This window comes from Mytilus galloprovincialis, chromosome 2 (genome assembly GCF_965363235.1).
Source record: "Mytilus galloprovincialis chromosome 2, xbMytGall1.hap1.1, whole genome shotgun sequence".
NCBI classification, from domain to species: Eukaryota; Metazoa; Mollusca; class Bivalvia; order Mytilida; family Mytilidae; genus Mytilus; species Mytilus galloprovincialis.
In genome coordinates, this window is record NC_134839.1 from 12,177,062 (window position 1) to 12,200,289 (window position 23,228).

The 23,228-nt window shown below is 32.0% G+C and overlaps 2 protein-coding genes across 3 annotated transcripts; one reads left to right on the forward strand and one right to left on the reverse strand.

Annotated features, from left to right (window-relative positions):
• Positions 1-2,051: 2,051 nt before the first annotated feature.
• On the reverse strand, positions 2,052-11,558 carry LOC143062120 (uncharacterized). Its single transcript, XM_076233931.1, has 5 exons — positions 11,485-11,558; positions 10,277-10,412; positions 9,382-9,505; positions 2,524-2,689; positions 2,052-2,222 (listed from the first exon to the last, which is right to left on the reverse strand). The coding sequence occupies exons 2-5, from the start codon at positions 10,396-10,398 to the stop codon at positions 2,122-2,124; spliced, it is 513 nt and encodes a 170-aa protein (XP_076090046.1). The 5' UTR covers positions 10,399-10,412; positions 11,485-11,558; the 3' UTR covers positions 2,052-2,121.
• A 2,180-nt stretch (positions 11,559-13,738) lies between these two features.
• On the forward strand, positions 13,739-22,477 carry LOC143062914 (protein CutA homolog). 2 transcript variants are annotated; one of them, XM_076234740.1, is made up of 7 exons: positions 13,739-13,840; positions 14,628-14,770; positions 16,530-16,589; positions 17,781-17,826; positions 19,583-19,632; positions 21,281-21,323; positions 21,884-22,477. In XM_076234740.1, the coding sequence occupies exons 2-7, from the start codon at positions 14,649-14,651 to the stop codon at positions 21,965-21,967; spliced, it is 405 nt and encodes a 134-aa protein (XP_076090855.1). In that variant the 5' UTR covers positions 13,739-13,840; positions 14,628-14,648; the 3' UTR covers positions 21,968-22,477. The 2 variants fall into 2 exon arrangements, with proteins under 2 accessions (XP_076090855.1, XP_076090856.1); XM_076234741.1 differs by having other exon boundaries at positions 13,838-13,942.
• The last annotated feature ends 751 nt before the right edge of the window (positions 22,478-23,228 follow it).

A 23,228-nucleotide genomic window follows, 5' to 3' on the forward strand; every position in this document is an offset into this window, starting at 1 on the left:
ATATGCTGTTTTTCTCTATCGATTTATGAATTTCGAACAGCGGTATACTACTGTTGCCTTTATTAAATGGTATATAAAGTAAATAATTTTTCTAACTAAAACATTAAGACAATCTCTAACATCTCTATTAAAAACAAATAGATTTCCCCTGTTTGACTATTCAAGTACCAGTTATTAATTACAAGAAAGAAAGAGCAAAACACTAAATGGAGAAAGTCATTTTACATATCATTTTGAAGCATTCACCTTATCATATTTTCAAGATAGAAACTCTTCAAACAATGAATTTAGTTTAGTTAAGGATGTTTACGGCTCTTGTTTTTTTCTTTTTATTTATCGTAAGTAAGTAAGTAAGTAAGTAATTTTTATTGGTTTAAAATCCAAAATTACAGGATTGATACCAAGACAATACAAATTTGTTATACACAAAAATACAAACATATATATATCATAGCAATTTCATAAACATTATATGCGGAGGTGGTACCACACAGTAATTTAGTGCTTAATAAAGCATTTCTAGAAATGTACATGTCGCTTATAAATTTAACAATAATTCTAATTATATCAGTCTCAACACACGTATATAAAAATTTAAATCTTGCTTCATTAGTCATATTTAAAAAAGAGGGAACTATTTCACTAATTTTGGAAAACAGTTGGTCTCTAATTATATTTAGTTTTGTACATTTTAAAGTGAAATGAAATTCATCTTCAACTTCTAAGAAGCACAAAGGACAAATTCTTTCTTCTACAGGGGTTTTAGTGTGACGCCCTTGTTCAATTCTAAGAACACTGTTACTAATACGAATTTTAGCAAAATGCCCTATTACTTTTCTGTCTATATTTAACAATAAATAGTTTTCCAATTTATAATTTTCTTTAAGCTGTCTATATGTTTTCAGCTTATTACCATGTACTGATTTATTATCGCAAAATATATTTTCTTTCCAATAATTAAGATATCTATCATTAAGTTTGGTATGAATTGCATATAATAAACGTCTTTTTGAAATAGTATCATGATTTTTCCAAACATGTGAAAAATTTAAAGTAGCAAGTAACTGTTCAATCTTTTTAGCAAATCCATTGGTTAATTGCAGGTTGGAACAATATACATCTTTTAGTAAACAATTGTTATCAGATTTGATCACATGCAACCAGAAGCCAATTGACAGTTTTAAAGCTTCTATAAAAACTGGATACATACCAAGTTCAGCTAGTACTGCTAAATTGACAGCTGATTTATTTACTCCAATTAAAGTTTTTGCAAATTTAATTTGGACTTTGATGGTAGCCAATGACCAATGTTTTGACTCTAGATTTGTAATATCTATTTATTTATCAGATATTCGGAATCCTCTATTTTTAACAATGTAGTGCAAAATAAAATGTTATCCCTCTAACCCCGACTTTACTTTTAAAAATTTTATTACGTGAAGTTAAAAGCCATTTTTGAAATTCTAAAAAAAAACTTGTAATTTTCTCATTGTTTTTAAAAGTAAAAAAGGTGTTAATGTTAAATGTCGGAAAAATCAAGACAGCATCATTTCTCGCCAAATTTTCAGTTGTTCACTGTATATCTTCAAAACAAGGACACAGACCTGTCTTTTTTTCTACCTTTTACGTACCGTTATTTGCATACTATCTATTTATAACAGTAGTTTAAAAAGCTTAATTAAACAAAGGAACGAACATCCTTAATGTGGAAATGTCCGTGAATCGCGAAATAATTGACGCAGTGATAGGTTTTTCACCGGATAGAACAACACTTTATTACATATGTGTCTTTAGTTTAATTATCATTTCCTAAAGACTAGGAAGCAATATTTTCGAAAACTGGTTTTTTTTGGTTACAACTTGACTTAAAAATGAAAACTTGATAACGAATTTTCTTCATGATAAAAACTACTTCTCTTTAAATATTGATTTCATATTGAAACTATTATTTGTGCATGTTTTAAAAAGAAGAGACGAATATGTCTTGTTCGATGTACAGAGACAGTATATCGTGGTATATTAACTTTCGAATAGATTATAAAAGAACCATGTTGATTTCAAATTTGTTTACTTTTTGTAAATTCATTCATAAAGACAGTCTTTAAGTGAGTATGCATATATCTATTTCGGTTTTGTAAGTCTTGTAAAGAGATCTTTGTGCTGGGGAAATTTTGCAATCAGTTCTTCCTTGTTGCCTTCTGTCCAGTCTTTCAATTCCCAACCTAAAATAAACAGGTTAATCGAAATGCGAATTGCAGAAATGGTTGAGGAACTGTTATGTCATAAGAGTGACTTCAACATGTTTATTATCCAATAAACTCTCAAAAATTAGAATAAAATTAAACAATTAGAAAAAAAGCTATTTATTTTGATAACAGTTAACTGTTTTAGTTATAGTGTGACATCGGTAAACTAGTTAAACTATTGCATCTAATAAATCTATTGCCATACTTATGCAAAATATGCTATCTATGTGGACAGACTTGGTACTATTAAGTCACATGTGGCATAATCGATTCTTACCTGGGAAGACCACGGCACCAAATAAGACATATTTAGAACCTTCAGTAAGTTCAGCAGAATACCATGTATCGTGTGGAATAATAGACTGGTAAACACATTCAGGATTTTTCACTCCATCTCCTAGCATAGAACAGGTGTGATTTCCATCTTTGTCGATTAAATGTACCTGACGACAAAAAAGAATTGACATTGAGCTTACAAACATGCATCTTACTTCTATGTTAGAAGCTATTATAAGAAGTAAGCAAAAACAGAGACTTATAGATAGAGGTGATGTTGAACTTTTGTGCCAATGATTAAAAATCTCATTCCATGGAAACTTTCAACTAAGCATGAGCATGACAAGTTATAATCCAAACTTGATAACGGCAACTTTTGTATTTATTTACAACAATATATAGAAAAGAAATATTCGTTTGACCATCTAGGTTAAATTTTCGAAATTTTCCGTTACCTGATTCAGACCATTCGAATAATCGACTAATATCAGTAGCAATAGGTTTTCTCTCCAGTTTTGTAATTTTTTTTTGAAATTTTCCTTTGACCGATGCAGACGAGTCTCACACATAACACCCCTCAATTCTAGAACCGATTAAGCTCTCAATCATGGTATTTATATTTAATGAATAATTCTATATTATATACATGCTTTGAATAATGATGGAAAGGTTTCAAATATCAGTCGCAATATGTTTCTCTCCAGTTCAATAAACATATAATTTAATTTATTAAAGTATGAAAACCCCCTGCACCATCGATAAGTTTGTATATAATAAGACAATCGTTCCCAACCCAGGGGATAGTTGGGTTGTGGGGTGGTGTTCCAACTATTTGTACCATATAAATGCATTGATCGTCCAAAACTCCCTTCCCTAAAAGATGCCATAAGGTGGACGCGATTCTGGAATCCAAGCCTGGAAATGAGATGGAGTTAGGTTGGAGGAAATTGAGAGTGGGGCGGGAACCAGGTGGCGAGGGAAGTAAAAAAGGATAATTTATGCTTCACCAACAAAAATTTCCTAAATATTCATGGATATTAACCCCAAAGTGACACCAAGCCTTCCCTTCATTATTTGGAACCTTGTGGTACAATGTCAGAGAGATCCATACAGTTAAACATATATATAAGTTATTGTCCCGAAACTTCAAACATGCTTGTTTTAGCCCCTTTTTGGCCCTTAATACCTAGACTGTTTGCCCCATAACCCTTAAAATAAAACCCAATCTTTTCCTTAATGGTATGACATTGTGGTAAAATTTCAGAGTAATTGAAATACTTATACACAACTTATTGTCCTGAAACTAGATAAATGTATATTTTGGGCCCCTAATTCCTAAATCGATGGAACCATAACCCCCAAAATCAATCCCAACCTTTCTTTTGTGATTATAAACATTGTGTTAAAATTATTGATTTGTATTTACTTATACTAAAGTTATTATCCGGAAACCATCCGTCTTCGGACGACGCTGACGTGATACCAATATACGACCGCAAAATTTTTGCGGTCGTATTTTTGCGGTCGTATAAAAACAAGTGAGTAATATTTGTTAAACAAGTTATAACAAACAATATATTCATAGTCTGTGAATTTGTTACAAAAATCTTTGATTTATTTGCCACAAAATCCCATTTTACAATTAAATGCAATGAAACAATAAATAATAATGCTTTGCACGAAGTTTCCCCTTGGTATATGTACAAAAAGCGCCATCTCTGTTATTTATTATATTTGCTGTTTTGATACTATTGGAGTTTGAAAATTTCGTAATTCACATGGCTACAGGTTTAATTGAAAATTAAAATACATTCGTAATGTCGGCTATTAGAGGATCTAAGAGTTGTTTACAAAGAATTTCATTATTATGTTGTTTTGCCAATTTTTTTTTAGAAAGTTCGCTCAACCTTTACTGTTAAGGGCATACGATACAGTTTTGATCCTGAATTTACAAGTTTATGAAAATTTGCATATAGGCTATTTTTTACCAGATTAAATCAAATAAGTAATAAAAAAATATACCTTCATGTGCTACTTTTTGAGTAAAATGAGGTCGAAATTTTGTATATTTGCTCAAAATTCAGATTTGTGGCCGTAATTTCTTTTTCGAAAGAAAGACATAACTTTTTTGTTATAAAAGATAAACACAAATTGGTTTTTGTTAAATAATCGGTAATTTCTGTATTTTATAAGTATCCTAAAAAATATGCAATTTTTTATTCAGAAATAACTCATATTTATCAAATGTTCATGAATTGAGGAAAGAACGTCACTTTTTACTGCATGTTTATCAAAATTAAAAAAAAATCCTCTATTTACAGTTTTATAAAGTTTGGGTCACATAATCTCCCTGCAAAATGAAGCAAAATGTCGTTTGAAAAATAGGGGTCCATGAACTCGTTTTCAAATTAAATCAGTTTGAATGATAAAAATCAGTCGAAAAATGCATCTTTTCCCGATATGTCACAGTTTGACGTCGCGAAAATAACATATTATATGCACTCAACGGTAGTGTACAAACAAAAATCGTGGCACTTTAAGGCATAATGTCAAATTCATGTTCACCGATTTGAATCAAATTCTTATATTTGATTTTATTAAATACTTAAATGAATATCCAAATTAAAAAACAATAATCTTATGTGAGTAATAACATACTAAAACGTATATATTCAAATTCTAAAAAGTCTAAGATAAACAATATACGATGCATGGGGTCGATAATATGTATCAGCATTTTGTGTGTATTTCAGGCTATACGCAATCTTATTATCAACCGAGGTGACTCCACTAACATATACATACAGATAGGTAAACCGATGTAAAAAAATTATTTAATTATAGATAATGTGTTAAACATCAAATTTGTGGTTCACATGAAACCTCGAAAAAACGAAAGTTGGTATCCAACGAAAAATGCTGAATTAAAAAGCTATAAAAAAAAGACATTACAAGAGGAAAGAATACAACCAAGTGCAGTTGAATTCAACAATAAAAAATTGTAAATCAAGAGACGACTGAAGCATCACAAATATGATGAACAAATGAGCCATCCAAAGATAATAGGAAACAACAGGGGCTGATATTAAAAACAGATTTTTTGAGAGTCGGATAAAAATGTTATATTACCACTTGTAATTCATTAGAAAAATCCTTATAATATAAATTAGAATTTATGATAGAATGAAATTCGAAACAGTGTGGCTGTGGCCATTGATTGACACATTAAAATCATCCATTGACTGGGACAATTTACATGAACGTTTGTCTGTAACGACCACCGTTCACGACGTACCTACGATAGACATTTAAACTGTGAGGTCACCAAAGGTTTCTTCACGCCTTTAATTATAAAATAATTCAAAAAATTAATCAGGAATAACCTTTATGTTTTGATTTATATAATTGATATAAATCAAAACATCGTGTTATTTCTGATTAGTTTTTCGAATTACTTTATTAAGGTGTTGAGAACCTTTGGTGACCCCATAGTTTAAGTGTCTTTAAAAAGTACATAGTGAGCAGTGGTCGTTACATACAAAAGTTCACCTAAATTGTCCCAGTCAATGGATGAATTTAATGTGTCAATCAATGGCCACAGCCACACTGTTTTGAATTTCATTCTATTTTAAAATGTTCAGTTGATAATTCTACAGTTCAGTGATTACTATGATTACAAGTGAACTGATTTTGACATACATTGTGCAATCTGTTAATTAGCGTATATTTGTTACGTTACATATATTAACAATGACATTGTCACAGTTAGCACCCTTTATTTCATCTCATTTAACATTTTTTGTGCATACAAAATGTAAGAAATTAATTAGCTAACTAAAGATGAAAAGGATTAAAAATATTAAAATAGGTGATATGCAAATGAAAACAAAAAAAGTTGGTTTTTCATACATGTATATATTGCAAGTTTTAAAATGTTAAAAGACCGGTGAGGTATGAGATTTTCATTGCAATAAAAAGCATGTATTTTCGTATTTAGTGTTGTACTCTTACCTAATTAAGGTTTACTGAAGGGACGAGTACCAACCTTTCCCAGATAATGGTAGACAGTGGCGTCCTCCCTAATGGACTGTGGTACCCACAGGCCTTAAGGAGTAGAACTCCTGTACTGTCATAGCCATTTTGAATCTGTCATATTGATAATTCTCATGTGGATGGGAAACAGTCGTATACAGAGTATTCGCTGGGAGAGGACTTGGGGTCATGTATAGAAGTAAAAGGGTTACGGGTGAAATAGGTTAAGGTCGAGGGGTGTTAAGGGTTGGGCTAAGGTTAAGAGTCCAGCTAAGGTTAAGTTTCCACCTAAGGTTAAGGGACCGACTAAGGTTTCGGCTAAGGTTAAGTGTTCGGTTAATGTTTCGGCTAAAGGTGAAGTGTTTGGCTAAGGGTGAAGGTCCGGCTAGGTAAGGCTAAGGTTAAGGGTTATCCTTATGTTATGGGTTGGGATTTGAGAGACTGTGTGAGATGAGAGAGAGAGAGTTTGTGAGATGAGAGATAGTATGTAAGAGGAGATAGTGTGTAAGAAGACAGAGTATTTGAGAGAGGAGAGTGGTGTGAGTGAGAGAACAGAGTGTGTGAGAGGAAACAGAGTGTGTAAGTGAGAGAACAGAGTGTGCGAGTGAGAGAACAGAGTGTGTGAGTGAGAGGACAGTGTGTGAGAGGATTTGAGAGAGGAGAGTGTGTGAGTGAGAGAACAGTGTGTGAGAGGAGACAGAGTGTGTGAGTGAGAGAACAGAGTGTGTGAGAGGAGACAGAGTGTGTGAGTGAAAGAACAGAGTGTGAGAGGAGACAGAGTGTGTGAGTGAGAGAAGACAAAGTGTGTGAGTGAGAGGACAGAGTGTGTGAGGAAACAGAGTGTATGAGTGAGAGGAGACAGAGTGTGTGAGAGACAGAGTGTGTGAGTGAGAGAACAGAGTGTGTGAGAGGAGACAGAGTGTGTGAGTGAGAGGAGACAGTGTGTGAGTGAGAGGATAGAGTGTGTGTGAGTGAGAGGATAGAGTGTGTGAGGAGACAGAGTGTGTGAGTGAGAGGAGATAGTGTGTGAGAGGAGATAGAGTGTTTGAGTGAGAGAACAGAGTGTGTGAGAGGAGACAGGGTGTGTGAGTGAGAGAACAGAGTGTGTGAGAGGAGACAGAGTGTGAGAGACAGAGAGTGTGAGTGAGAGAACAGAGTGTGTGAGAGGAGATAGAGTGTGTGAGAGGAGAGAGAGGACAGTGTAGAGAGAAGATAGTGTGAGAGGAGTATGTGAGAGAAAGATTGTGAGAGAAGAGAATGTGACAGAGTGTAAGAGGAGAGAGTGTAATGTGAGAGAGAGTAAGAGTGTGTAAGAGGCGAATAACTTTGAGAGGAGAGAACAATGTGATTAGATAGTGAGAGAGGTGACAAAATGTGTAAGAGGAGGAGTGTGAGTAAGATGATTGAGTCAATGTGTTTTAGAGTGAGGAGAGTGTGTGTGTGTGTGTGCGAGACAGTACCGTGTGAGAGAGTACTGTGTTTACGGGTGGGTGAGAGAGAGAGAAGAGTGAGTTCAAGCGGGAGCATAGAGGAGATAGAGTAAATGTGAGTGGAAGTGGTGGGAAGGGAAAGACAGAGGATATGAGAGAGGGTGGATGAGATTTTTTTATGAAGTAATTAATTAACATTTGTAGTCTAGAAAGAAAAAGTCATTCAGTTTCCTCTTTTTATCCGTTTTTTTTTTTTTTTTTTTTTTTTTTTTATTAATTTCAATAATGTATTTGTCTAAAAAAAAAGTGGGACCTTCCCCAAAGCTCCTACGCCCTTGATACGAAAATGTAATCATGTGCCCAGTACTCTCTCATCGGGGTTATATTCCTTCCCAATTACCTGCAAATTGGCAGCTAATAAGTGAACACTCTGCCTGATTATCTAATAACTAACTATAAGTGTTTTATTATGTAAAACTATTAGTTTTGATTTGTGAAACGAAACATCATGCCATCTTTAAGTGCAGCAACAATTTATTTGGACGATGAAAAGAAAAGTGTTTAGGTTGAAAAGATAGCATTACACGTGGTCTTTTTAATTTTTATAATTTTCCTTATTTGATATATTTCATATCATGTGAATAAACGACAGTATTGTATTTAAATAACGATTCTAATATGACGTGCTTCTTTCGCGTTGTGAACAAACCCATGCTCTAAATCCAATAAAATTTGTTTGCACAAGCGTAAATTTACTTCTTCAGAATAATGAATTTTATCAAATTATCATGCACTTAATATATTTCCTTAACTTTAAAACACTTTCAAACTTTTTAATGGTGCACATGATGTTATTAATTCATTTATTATGACTGTAATGTGTTGTATTCCGAAATTGACATATTTGACCTAGATACGACAAAAAAAGAGACATTCATGGAAGAGCCTACACAAACACTTTTACACTTTAACTTATCGGACATAGAAATTACCTTAATTGTCCTATTCAGAATCAAAATAATTGATGCAAGCAATACTTTAATGTAGTTTTAACATGGGTAGGCATTATATTCGTGTTATTTTAGCCCTCACTATCGCTCGGGCAAAAATAATCACGAATATAATGCCTACCCATGTTAATACTACAATAAAGTATAACTTGCATCAATTTTTTCTTAATTAACTTTTGCTATTTTGCTAGTAATGGGGCAAAATCTGAAGCATACATTTCAAGAATAGTCAGGTTCGGAAGCGGCTGTGGGAATACATTTTGTATGTTTTAAAGGATATTAACATTTTCCAGCGAGTGTGTAAGGGAACACGATGTGCCTAATAATTCTCACAGGCATGTTTATGTTAAAAATATAAATATTATTGTGTATTTCTCTCATATCTACCTTCAGTGTCCCTCCTGCATGCCAGTTATAAATTTCATCCGACCTGACTTGGTGCCAGCTTATAAAATTAGGATTAATAAGGAGGGAGTATATACTAGACCCTACGTCTCTTTTTCCATCATGCCTGAAAATACATTTTAAGTCATCATCATTGTGTTACTTGTATAGCAAAATAAAGGCAATTTAAATCTTTCATTTTCATACTTGATAAGCTAAATAAAAAAGTGCTTCGTTTAACGTATGTATACCCAATAAAACGACAAAAGAAGCATAAAATACCTGCTTGCTTCAGTTATTTAAAACTAACACTAGTGTCAAACTATCTATATGCAAAACAGTCGACATTAAAACCATCTTCCAGTGACATTCCTGTGGCCAGCATGGGGTAATATTTTTGATATTGACCTGTGTCATTATAATGTTCTTTGAAACTGGTGTTTTTTTTTGTGTATTCGATATTTGGTTCTTCCATATTTAGCAACTGCTATGTATGAGTTATAAATGAGTTATCAATGAGTAATAAAGACGCGGCAACATGCTGTCGTATGGTGTCACTACAGACGCGGCAACATGTTGTCGTATGGTGTCACTACAGACGCGGCAACATGTTGTCGTATGGTGTCACTACAGACGCGGCAACATGTTGTCGTATGGTGTCACTACAGACGCGGCAACATGTTGTCGTATGGTGTCTCTGCAGACGAGAGTAATCTCATTGTTTATGCTGTTTATCCTAAATAATTTAGTCGATTTTATTCAAATAACAATTTCCTGAAAAAATATTATAGCTAAGATGTGTTTGAGCTTTTGATTTTGCCAATGGAATGAGACTTTTCGTTTTGAATCTTCCTTAGAGTTCAGTATTTTTTGTTGTGATTTTACTTTTTACACTTACGTTGTTTCCTGTGTAAACGTAACTTGTCTTTCGCCTCTCCATACTTCTTTGAAGTAACCAGTTTCTGGATGATGTACCATTTTGAACTGTTCCACTATTTTCTGGATTTCATTGTCTGCCATTTTACAGTATAGTTCTAAGATATAAGAAGAAGTGTATATAACGGCAAACGTAAAGACACATTCAATAACAAAGTTTCATACAAGCACAAGGTAAAATATATATAACTAAATATATAATGTCTAAAGAGAATTGACATAGAGATGATAACATGCATAATGTCACAGTTTTTTTTTATTTGCATTGATCTATAAGTTAAATCATATAAAAAAACCTATCTTGTATACTATTCGTTTGGTTTATTATGCACGGGGTTAATTGTTCCCAGTTTCTACATAAACTGTATATATTTTGAGTTATATCGTTGAAAATTTACGGAATTATAAATACTTATTATTTAAGTATAACAATGTTATAAGCTTTACCCTTTGGCTTTTCATAATCAAATGATCTTCCTATCCACTTATATCCACTTCTTCACCGCTTGTATTACAACGCAGTCGTATCTTCTGCCAAGCGACTTTTGAAATTCGCACATCAACGTCGATTTTGTAACTTTCAACTCGATTGCTGATAACAAGCCTTGTTAATTTTTTTTTATATAAATAAGGCCGTTAGTTTTCTCGTTTGAATTGTTTTACATTGTCTTATCGGGGCCTTTTATAGCTGACTATGCGGTATGGGCTTTGCTCATTGTGGAAGGCCGTACGGTGACCTATAGTTGTTTATGTCTGTGTCATTTTGGTCTCTTGTGGACAGTTGTCTCATTGGCAATCATACCACATCTTCTTTTTTTTATACTTGATCGACTTTTTAAACTCAAAGATCGACTCATGTAACTAGGAAATTGGCTTTCTTAGTTCACATGTCGACTTTGCTTAGTTCGCAATTACATTCAAGTATTATCTCATACATGCTTAAGATTAACATTTAATCACAAGTCAATAAATGTAAGATTCACCACGACCATGGACAGTAACAGTCGCCCATAATCGGGTATTAAGAAATGGCCATAGGTGTTGTGCCCTATCATCTGTCTATACTTTTTACGACTGGGAAACATAGCTTTTCAAAGGATTATGTTTGCAGGCCCAAAGTTACTCACATCGAACTAGTCCTAATAAATATTATGAAGCAATAATACTTACCTATCTTTCCACGCACACTTGTCTTGGTTATCTATATGAAAGGGTGTTTTTATTGATGTTTATATATGGGTGACAACAGCGACATAAATAGATAATATCTCATTTGTATCAGCTACCTATATACATTTATTCAAGTATACAACTTAGAAAGTAAATTGACTTATTTTTTAAAAAAGTCAGTTTTGTTAATTAATGGGGATTCAGAGTTATATGATGCTTGTAACTGTTTACAGAACAAAGTAAACAATTTTGTAAAGATAAACAATTCAAATATATTTAGTTAAAATTCACACCAAAGTGGCAAAAAATAATTTTGTCATTCTAGATTTGTCTATTTGCATCATAATGCAAGACACATGAGTGACATTTTGATTTAGATGCATTAGAATGCAAAATAATGTCATGTTTTTTGTTTCTACTTTATTACTGGGGTCTATAATTTGACAAATAAAAACAATTTCTTATTAAATTGTTAAAATAAAACTATTCAATTGTAATGTATTCAAAATTCACATAAAAGTGACAAAAATTCTAATGTTTGTCCATTTGCATCATAATGCAAGCCATTAAAGTTACAATTCTTTCTAGATGCATTAAAATGCAAAACAATGTCATTTTTCTCAATTTCTAGTAGTTAAAATTTGCATAAAAGTGAGAAAAAAAAAATTAATTTGTCATTCTAAGGTTTGTCTATTTGCATCACATTGCAAGATATACAAGAGACATTTTTTTTCTAGATGCATGCAAAACTATTATCATTTTTCTTGTGAGTGGTGATGTGTCGTTTCTTGTCGCTAAAATATTTTTATTGTAGCTTCTTGACGATTCTTGTTCGCTAATTAGTGAGACCCACATCTTCATATGACGCATCGACTTTTGAGATGTATCGTTGCATATGTACATAGTGGTACAAGGTCATGATTTCCTCTGACTGTGTATATGGTGTCTTTTCACTAAATCCATTGCATGGATGTTGGATGTGTACTGATTGATACTTTAGACTTCTAGATGCATGATTTTTAAAATTAGTTGTCATTTGCTTTGGAAACTGAGAGTACTCTCCGATTTGTACTAAAGGGCCTTTATGTTTGTTGTATAAATACCCGGTCACGTCCACTCAGCGTTTTTCCCCATAGGTACTTTTATTTGTATCCTTTGTTGAGGTTAGACTTTTTCAACTGATATGTATAGTTTGTTCCTAAGATGCACTGTTAAACCACTGTCCCAGGTTAGGGGGAGGGTTTTAAGAACTGTAACTAGTTTAACCCCGTCACATTTTGTGTGTATGTACCCGTCTCAAGACAGAAGCATGCAATTCAGTGGTTGTCGTTTGTTGCTGTGTTACATATTTGTTTTTTGTTCATTTTTTGTACAAAAGTTTTCTCGTTTGAAATGTTTCGCATTTCTGTTTTCGGTGCGGGGCCTCTTATAACCGACTCATTGTGGAAGGCAATTACGAAACGGTTGACCTTTAACTGTTAATTTCTGTGTCATTTGGTCTCTTGTAGAGAGTTGTATCATTGGCAACTATACCACATCTTCTTTTTTTTTTGTATTAGGGTCACATATGACCCAGTGGAGAACAGAGAATGTAAGTATCGATTTTACAGTGTTACCCTTTAAACTTACATGTAATTGAGGATTTTTAAAAGGATGCACAAGTAAATAAATTAATTAAAATCAAGTCAAAGTTTTATTAATTGTTGATACATTGCAATCAAAGTAATAGAAGCTATAGTGTTATAGCAAGGATTTGTATTGTGTCACTATACAAATCCTTAGTTCAAGTAAATAGTTTATTATTGTGTAACAATCTAATAATGTGCACTATCATACTAAATCATATATCTTTAAACACGGTAAAATATATTTATAGATATATGGTTTAATGAAGTAAAGTAAAAACAAAAAACAAAAAAACAAAAAACAAAAATAGTTTTCATATTTTAATATTTCAATTACTCGTTTAAATTCGTTTTTAAAAACAAAGATTGATAATTAAAAAACATACTCTTCCCACGTTTATTTTTTAAGGTGACTAAAGTCTAATGCATTTTCAAAAAGTCTCATTTTATAAATAATTTTGAATAAAGTAAAGTAAATACTTTCGTTTAAGCAAGGATCTGTATATACTAACTATACAAATCCTTGGTTTAAGTCATGATTCACTTATTTTTTTTTCAAATAGTTCGAATTATTTGTAGTCCGATTTTGGTAAGGGCCGAGTTATCAAGAGTCTTTTATCACACGTGTATGTATCTATTTATAACCTCATTGGGATTTAGTACTTTCGTTTTGAAAGGCAAAAATTGCAGAGATAACCAGACGGCATATTTGGGGATTGATCCTCATAGGGGTAACAGCATACTTATGCACTTTTCCTCAAACAAAATGTGGTCGAATGCAAAACACCACTACCTGTTTTTGCTCTAGCCAATGAGTGACTGATGAATAAAAAGTAAATTTGAAAATACCCTCAACAGACATTATGATAACCTAACACCATGCACACATGTATACATGTTGTCAAGTCACAACTGGAAAATTGTCAGGTTGAGTTTGGCCTATAAAAACTGGAGATTTTCATCATAGTTTTCAGTGTTCATTTTGATGATAACGATACATATTTCCTGTTTTTTGAATATACTGTTATACTTTGTGAAATATTTGAATAATAAAGCTGTATTATTGATCACTATTTGTTTGTGATTTTTTCTATACTCATCTTTTATCATCATGATCATCTATCTGAGTGTGTCAATTCTTCATATTAATCTTCAGTTCCTACATCTGATAATAGCAAATGTTGGTCCATTTATAAAGCTTATGTTGATCGAGCCAGATTTGGCATAAACACTCACACAAACACAGGCACTTGTTTCAGAAAAAAATTTAAGCTGACTTTACAGAGTTATCTCCCTGTAGTGTTAGGTACCACCTTAACCATGTTAACTTGTATTTTAGAAAAATGTCAGGCGATGACGAAATTACGTTATATGTTGCTTTTCAAGCTGTCAACTCCGCTAAAACTAGTTATATCGTCAATCTAAATTGATTTATCTTTACCATGTTTACAATGGATGTTAGACCAGTTTTAACTTTTAAAATGCCTGTTGAATACGGTACTCATTCTTGTATTTCAGGTAATTTGTGGTCACTACTTGATGCCAGTTTTGTTGACTGTAGTAAGAAACTTTTGCCGAGCCATGAGTACATACACACCTGGAACACATTCTATGGCATTTGTCACAGTACCTGATCTGGAAGTTGCCAAAAAACTCTCCCAGTATGTATTTTTTATTTCAAGCTTTCTTTTCATTTTACTAAAAAAATCATGAACATGTGAAGAAATATGTTTTGGAGTTCAGTATGACCTCCATTTTCACTGAACCAATGCACAATTTTATGTAGGAGCCTTCAGAGGCCCACCTCTGGGTGCAGGATTTTATCACTGCATTGAAGGCCTGTTGGTGGCCTTCGGCTGTTATCTGCTCTTTGGTCAGATTGTTGTCTTTTTGACATATTCCCCATTTCCATTCTCAATTTTACATGTATTTGTCTTATTCATAGGTGAAAACATCAACTAAAAAGATGTGCTCACAATTACTACTCAGTACTGTATTCAGTAAAAAATCTACTATCAGTACCTCTTCAATACGTGCCATTTGATATGAACTTTCACTTGTTATACATGATGTGTTTTAGGGATTTCATTAAGTTATTTCAAACTCAATTTTGAAATCCCCAATGTTAGGTAAAGGAGATGGGGGATGACTGCCCTGAGACAGCTATCAACCAAAGTACAAATGAAGTTGATGTAAGTAACTACAGGCAACTGTGAGGCTTCAACAATGAGAAAAACCCATACCATATAGTTGGCAAAAAAGGCCTTTCATGAAATTTGCTTGCTTTTTTCAAATACTTTAAATAATACCTATCTATATTTTCTAACTGTTTAAAGTGCAGTGTCTTTAAAAATAAAAAAAACCAAACATATTGAGTTGTGCAACTTTGTACAAAATATGATTTTTAATCAGGTTTTAAAATTCATAGAACGATTGCATGTATGTTGAAATTGTGTATCTGTTATTTTTGAATTGTTTAAGGAATTTTCCCTTTTTTTGAAGGACTAGAAAAGTCATTTCAAAGCAAAATTTAGTTATAAATAATGCAAATTGGCAATTTGAGATTTTTTTTTATTTATAATTTTGAAATGATGTTTTTCTGAGCTTTCTTAAGGGTTTTATCCCCACGACAATAATTAAGTATTTGATTTAATGTCACATGAATTTTTATGACACTAATGTCCTACATTCATGACATTTTTTGTTTTTAGTGGTAAAATAAGCATGTTGCCAGCAGCTAGAATCTATCATTACAGCTTTTCACTTTTTCTAATTGCCAATTACACCAAACTTAGGCTAGCCTTAGCAATTCCTAGAGTGTTTGTTTAAAAATTATCTTATTTATTACTGTCTATGTGAGACCCTCATGGCTAGTTATGTTCTTTTATCACCCCATTAGAAATATTTGTCTTATTTATTGAATGATTAACAAATAACATGATCATCATGACCTTCATAAAAAATAGACATGAAGAAAAAATCATTTGATAGAGTCAAAAATAGAAATTCATTAAAAAAAAATGATGACACCCTTTTGGTGATAAATTAATCAAACTTAGTCGTATCTTTTGAGCAATGACAAATAATTGAAAGCCCTTTGGCAGTTTGAAATCTCTTTAAACCGTAAGAGGCAACATAAAAAATAAAAATCAAGAAAAAACATCCATCCAAGAGGAGGATTAAGTGGGGGAAAACCTTCTGTTTTTATCACTGAACTAGTAACACCTTTTTTTATGAGCCAGCTGAAGTACACCTCTGGGTGCATGATTTTCTCGCTTTATTGAAGACCCATTGGCCTTCATTTTCTTCTATTTGGTCAGGTTGTTGTCTCTTTGACACATTGTCCATTCCCATTTTTAATTTTATGCTTATAATTAGAATCTTTTACAAATAATTTTAAATATAGTTATTTTTTTGCAGTGGTATAGTGAAGAATAAGTTAGCAGCATGTGTCAATATTATACCAGGTATTACATCTGTGTAAGTTTACTATTTTGAAAATGCTGTATTAACATAAAAAAGAAGATGTGGTATTATTGCCAATGAGACAACTATCCACAAAAGACCAAAATGACACAGACATTAACAACTATAGGTCACCGTACGGCCTTCAACAAAGCCCATACCGCATAGTCAGCTATAAAAAGCCCCGATAAGACAATGTAAAACAATTCAAACGAGAAAACTAACAGCCTTATTTATGTAAAAAAAGAACGAAAAACAAATATGTAACACATAAACAAATGACAACCACTGAATTACAGGCTCCTGACTTGGGACAGGCACATACATAAATAATGTGGCGTGGTTAAACAACTTAGTCAGGTATTTCATCTCCATAGCACTATATATAAGTTTTCAGTTTCATAAAGATACTCTTACAATGAAACAAGGATTTGTAAAGTGACAAATCCTTGCCAATTTGCAATGAAATTCTCTATAATTAAAATTGTAACACACACATGACATATAGAATCATTTTCATAACACCATGGACATGACCATTTCTTTGCATCTGCAGGTTATTAATGAATGGGTCAGATAAGTTGAACGTTTGTCTGTAACTCCCAGTTGTCATATCCTACATGTTATAGACATTGAAACTGTGGATTTGCCAAAGGTTCTAAACACCTAAATAAAATAATAGGAATAACTATTAGAGAACTAAACCTTGTGTGTTGAATAACATGTTGAAAACTTAAACTTTCCTTTTTTCTTCTCGTGCACCTGCATGTACTTTACACTTGAATTCTATTTCAATCCCCACTGGAAGGCCTCTGATAGACTGAGTGAGCATAAAATTACTGTTCTTATAACTGATGACAAACAAGTTAAAGGTAAATTATTCCGTATTATTACCAACATAAGTATTAAGGCTGTCTACACTGTTATGAAAAGGATTTTATATGTATGAAATAGTTGAAATTAATTATTTATTATTCAAAATACAATCAAAGTTTTCAAAAATGGCATAGTAATTAATTAAATCTTAATTAAGAAGTTTTATATCAATAAGTAAAACAGTCATAAAAGCATATGTTTTTGTAAGTTGATGTTGATTACTTGTAATTTTTAAATCAAAACTAGTAGCAATGATTTTGATATTATTTTTTATAGAATATATAAAAAAAATCTATTTACATATATTTAAAAAAAAAAATGTAATTTCAGTTATGAATGGGAAGAAAAAATCAATGAAGACGGGGAACTGTTATTGGTAAGTAAATTGATTTAAGGATGATAAACACCAAGGAGATATATTTAAATGTAAACATCCTTGACCAAGGACATATATTTAAATATAAGCATCCTTGTTTATACACAGCTAGGGACAGAATTTTATCAGCATGAAAGGGATTACAGTAGAGAACATTGAAAAGGTCATTCATTTTAAACTATTTATGGCAGGATATGTTAGTTATGAGTACTTTTAACTACAGCAGATGAAATAGAGATTGCTCAGATAGAATTCCGTTTTTATTCAAATTAAACTAACCTAAATGAAACTATTTTACGAAAAAAAATGTTAAGCAGAGTGGGCATTAGGTTTTACCCTTGTCTGTCTGTAGGTCTATACGCCCCAAAATTGGCTTCCGTTCTCTAAATAAATTTAGTTTGTATTAACCAAATGTTATGAAACTTTTGCACAATCATAATTACCACAAAACACAGTTCAAGTTTGAATTTTTGTGGCATCACTTTAATTGTTCTAGAGTTATGCTCCTTTATAAATGGAAAAAATAAAAAAAATATTTAGTTTCCATTGTCTGACTTAACTTTGCATCAACTAAATGTTATGAAACTTATACTCAATGATAATTACCACAAAACATAGTTCAAGTTTGAATTTTGGTGGCTTCACTTTAATTGTTCTAGAGTTATGCTCCTTTATAAATGGAAAAAATAAAAAAAATATTTAGTTTCCATTGTCTGACTTAACTTTGCATCAACTAAATGTTATGAAACTTATACTCAATGATAATTACCACAAAACATAGTTCAAGTTTGAATTTTGGTGGCTTCACTTTAATTGTTCTAGAGTTATGCCCCTTTATAAATGGAAAAGTTACAAAAAATTTGTTTCCTTTCTCTTACTTAAGTTTGCCTCAACCAAATGTTACGAAACTTATACATAATGCTGATTACCACAAAACACAGCTCAAGATTGAATTTTGGTGGCGTCATTTTAACCATTATCAGGTAATGATTGTACCACAATTTTGACATTTTTACCTGTAATGTCTGTTTGCTCACACATCATTGTCAATATAAGGTTTAATCTGCAATTTTCTACATAAGAAAATACCGGAACCAAGTCAGGGATATGACAGTTGTTATCTTTTAGTTGGATGTGTTTAAGGTTTTGATTTTGCCATTTGATTATGGACTTTCTGTTTTGAATTTTTCTCACTGTTCATTCAGTATTTTTGTGATTTTTACTTTTTCACCCAGAGATTAAATCCCACCTAATTTCTATTCAACATAAATGTTCTTGTATTGTATCAATGGTAAGTTAAAAAATGTGTGGTGTGCAATACAAACTCCTTGGAGCCTTTACTTGTGTCTGATCAATTTGTCCTTTTAAAAAATAAAAACATGTCAGGATATATAGCCATTAACTCTGTGTTGTCATATTTAACACATTTTTTACAACTATAATTAATGAATTTGATGGCAGTTACTAATTACTCTTAGAATTACTGCATGCATTTATACTAAATAAATTCTGTCCCTGTAGAGGTGTATCTTCCTTTAAAATGTGTATTGCATTATGTTAGGACTCTTTTATAATTTATTTGAGGTATATTGCTTTTTGATTGGTTTGATTGTTTCTGACAAGGTTTTTTTTATAAATTTCGAATATTTTTCTTTTTTTTCAAATTATGGAAAACCTCACATATTCAAAGAGCAAATATTTTATTTGCACTTGTAAAGAAAACTGAGTTATTATTTAGGCACTTTTGATATTTTAGATGATAAAAACAGCAACAGACAAAGTTGATGATCTATCCAAGTTTGTAAGGTATGGTGTATAATAAATTTGTATACTGTGGATTCATTTATTTTTAAGGGTAACAATTTTCATGGATTGAGAGAAACTTGCATTTTGTGGAATTTTGATTTCGTTGTTTTGCAATAGTCTGTATATATTCCTGTAGGATAGCAGTAATTTGTTGAATGTTTTAATGAAACCTTCGCATTATGAACTTTTTACCTCATCTTGTCTGAAGATTGTTTTAGGAGAGGGATGAAAGATACCAAAGGGACAGTCAAACTCATAAATCTAAAACAAACTGACAAGGCCATGGCTAAAAATGAAAAAGACAAACAAACAACAGCACACATGACACAACATAGAATACTAAAGAATAAACAACACAAACCCCACCAAAAAACTAGGGGTGATCTCAGGTGCTCCGGAAGGGTAAGCAGATCCTGCTCCACATGTGGCACCCGTCGTGTTGCTTATGATATAACAAATCCGGTAAATAGTCTAATTCGGTAGGTCACATTCATGAAAGGGAAGGGGATTGTAGTTATGACGTAAGGAACATATCCATATCATTTGTGAAACTGTTATTCAACCAACTCGTGATGGCGTCCGTAAAATTTACGAAGGGATAATTTCAATTTCACCATTTGGAACTCTTAGTTTAATAGCTTCCTTGTGAGCAGCAACCCTCTATCAAGAAAATCATGATAGGAAATACAAGCACGGGAATATCGTATCAATTGGGAAATATATACCCTGTATGCAGGTGCTGCTGAAATGTTGATACTTAGAAATGGAAAGTTCACAATTGGAAAGCTGAAATCATCTCTTTTGTCCTAAAGTTTTGTTTTCAACCGACCCTCATTGTCAATTTCTAGATGTTGTTAAGATATGAGGCTGACTTAACTGTATCTGTAGTATCCTTTATCTCTAGCTTGATGGGATAGATGTGTTCCACATAGTCACTAAATTTTGAATTACTTAGTGTAAGAACATCATCTATATAGCGGAAAGTAGAGTTAAAGGATATTGCTAACTTTCTTCCTAAGAAGTTCCTGCATGAAGTCAGCCTCATAATAATAAAGAAATAAGTCGGCAAGTAGAGGGGCACAGTTTGTTCCCATTGGAATGCAGAGTCTGTTGAAAAACACGTCCTCCGAATGTTTTAGCTTTTGGTATCACTTTTGGTGTTTGTTAATGATTGCATGAAATTAGATAACCTTCACTTGTTAAACATGTTTTTTGAGATTTCAACCGTCCCTATACCACTAGCCATTGTAGTATAAACAAACACACAGTATACACATAGTAAAACTCAGTAGAGAAGAAGTCAAAGTCCTATGTCAGAAAAGATAACAAAATAAACTAAGCAAAATGACAAGGATACACAAATTAACAAAGGATTACTAGCAGTTACTGACATGCCAGCTCCAGACCTCATTCAAACTGATTGAAAAATTATGTCTTCATCAAATAAAAATCAAGAACAATATCTCTCCTGTTAAGGATTTAGAATCATACCATCATAAAATATATGAGAAGAAAATAACTGGCTGACATTGATAACTGTAGTTAGAAAGTGATATTCTCATAATTTTCCTTCAGATTTACAATTTGATAAATATTCTAAAAATACTAATAATTTTCTGTTTTTCTGCTTTTATTTATTTTTCTGTAGAGAAAATCATCCGTATGATTGTGCAGAGGTCATAAGTTCAAAGGTAAATATTCTTATTCTTTATGTAATGAGACATCAAATTGCAAACAGCCTGGAAATATTTTATCTAAATGTATCATGTAAATTCAGTATCTAATATTAATGTTGGTTGATTGTGAACTTCTAGCAGCATATATTTCTATCCCAAATTCATGTATTTGGTTTTGATGTTATATTGGTTTTTTCTCATCAGATTTTGTTTAATGCTTAGTCCGTTGCTGTGTGTGTTACATTTTAATGTTGTCGTTGTTCTCATCTAATATTTAATGCGTTTCCCTCAGTTTTAGTTTGTTACCCCGAATTTGTTTTTTGTTCATAGATTTATGTGTTTTGAACAGCGGTATACTACTGTTGCCTTTATTTATTCATGCATTTTCAGGACAGGCAAATATCTAAATTATTTTGTCTGTTACTAGGAAAATAACTACAGATTGTGTGTTTCATTTACCATTTTTTATTAGGAATTTGGATATATATTGAAAATAGTTTATAAAATAATATAAAATAATTTATAGCCATCCAAGGAAAATATTTAACAAATTATTCTTTACCTTTATTTTTTAGATTGATAATGGTAATCCACCATATCTGAAGTGGATAAGTGATACTGTAGGTGTATCTGACAAGAAACCAAAGCTTGACAGCTGATTCTGACAATTTAAGTGATTTAGACTTAATGTGTTACTTATATCCATCATTTTGTCATTTTCTTCTTTTAAAACCAATTAGTTGTTTGTTTGCCCAAGGGGTGTGCTTCTTCCTATACGAAGGTATACACAGACATGTCTTTAGAATGGAATACTTTTTTATTTGTAAAATATCTCAATTTCACTAATGTAATATAGCAATGGGTTATGATTGTAATCTTTTGAGTAGATGTCTGCATATATGTTAAATTGAATCTTTTATTCACTGTATTCTCTCTGTTGGGAAGACTACATTAGTGAACAAATTTCTGGATTTTCCCTCTTGGATTTTTATCCGATTTAATGAACACAGAAGTGTTAAGAAAAAATACACTATTCATTTGACGTATGAAAGTTGAGCTCAACTGTAACAAGGGAATATAAGATAAGCTGTTTTTCATGTTTATGAAGATTGAAATAATTTAGATGGATTATCCTTTTAAGTGTGTTGAGTTGGAGATAAATGACTTTGCTTGATATCTTAGTTAAGAAGTTGTCAAAGACATAACAATTACAGTTGACATTTTTGACAAAAATGGGGATTAGGATACTACAAATTGATTATATTAAGTATTTAATTGTCAAAATCTAAGTATGCAAATGAAATGTTGACATGCCACCTAAGGTATTATCTATAGTTGACAGTTTTAATTATAACATTTGAATAAACATCGTAACAAACCTAGAAAGATAGTCTGTAGAGATTAATTTCACTTCTTGTGAACATTGTACTTAATTTAGCCTTTTAAGAGATAGATCCGAGCATCACTCATCAGTACTTTGTAGACAAAATATCTGTTGGGCTTACAAAATTATAAGCCTTTAATCTACGTTATGTGTTTTTAAAGAAAAGAATAATGTTGTTTCAGATTGACCTTTGATATAATCGTTTTGTGCAGCATTCAAATTTGTAATTATATGTTAAAACAGATCTGAAAGTTCTACAGTTAAGCTTAAAAAGCTATTATTTTATGTCTGCTTTTTTTCTGGTGAAATGTATAAAAGCATTTTGTCAATAGATTAACCCATAAGCTTGAAAAGCTCCTAAATGTCCAATTGTTTCTTATTTTCAGAATGTATAAAAATATGTTGTCAATAAAACAACACATGCTTGAAAAGCTAGTGCCTGTGTTTTTTTTGTTAAATGTACAAAAGCATTTTGTCAATAAAATATGTCAAGTGAAGTATAACATGTGTTGCATTTTATTTATAGGGATCTCGAA

Bases quoted from the DNA above. Each gene is read 5' to 3' on its own strand.
- LOC143062120 (XM_076233931.1), bottom strand. From the start codon at position 10,398: ATGGCAGACAATGAAATCCAGAAAATAGTGGAACAGTTCAAAATGGTA. The intron at 9,506-10,276 runs GTAAGTGTAAAA...ATGTATTTTCAG, and splicing joins ACGTTTACACAGGAAACAAC to GCATGATGGAAAAAGAGACG. The intron at 2,223-2,523 runs GTAAGAATCGAT...TGTTTATTTTAG, and splicing joins TGGTGCCGTGGTCTTCCCAG to GTTGGGAATTGAAAGACTGG.
- LOC143062914 (XM_076234740.1), top strand. From the start codon at position 14,649: ATGCCAGTTTTGTTGACTGTAGTAAGAAACTTTTGCCGAGCCATGAGT. The intron at 19,633-21,280 runs GTATGGTGTATA...ATTTTTCTGTAG, and splicing joins GATCTATCCAAGTTTGTAAG to AGAAAATCATCCGTATGATT. The intron at 21,324-21,883 runs GTAAATATTCTT...TTTATTTTTTAG, and splicing joins CAGAGGTCATAAGTTCAAAG to ATTGATAATGGTAATCCACC.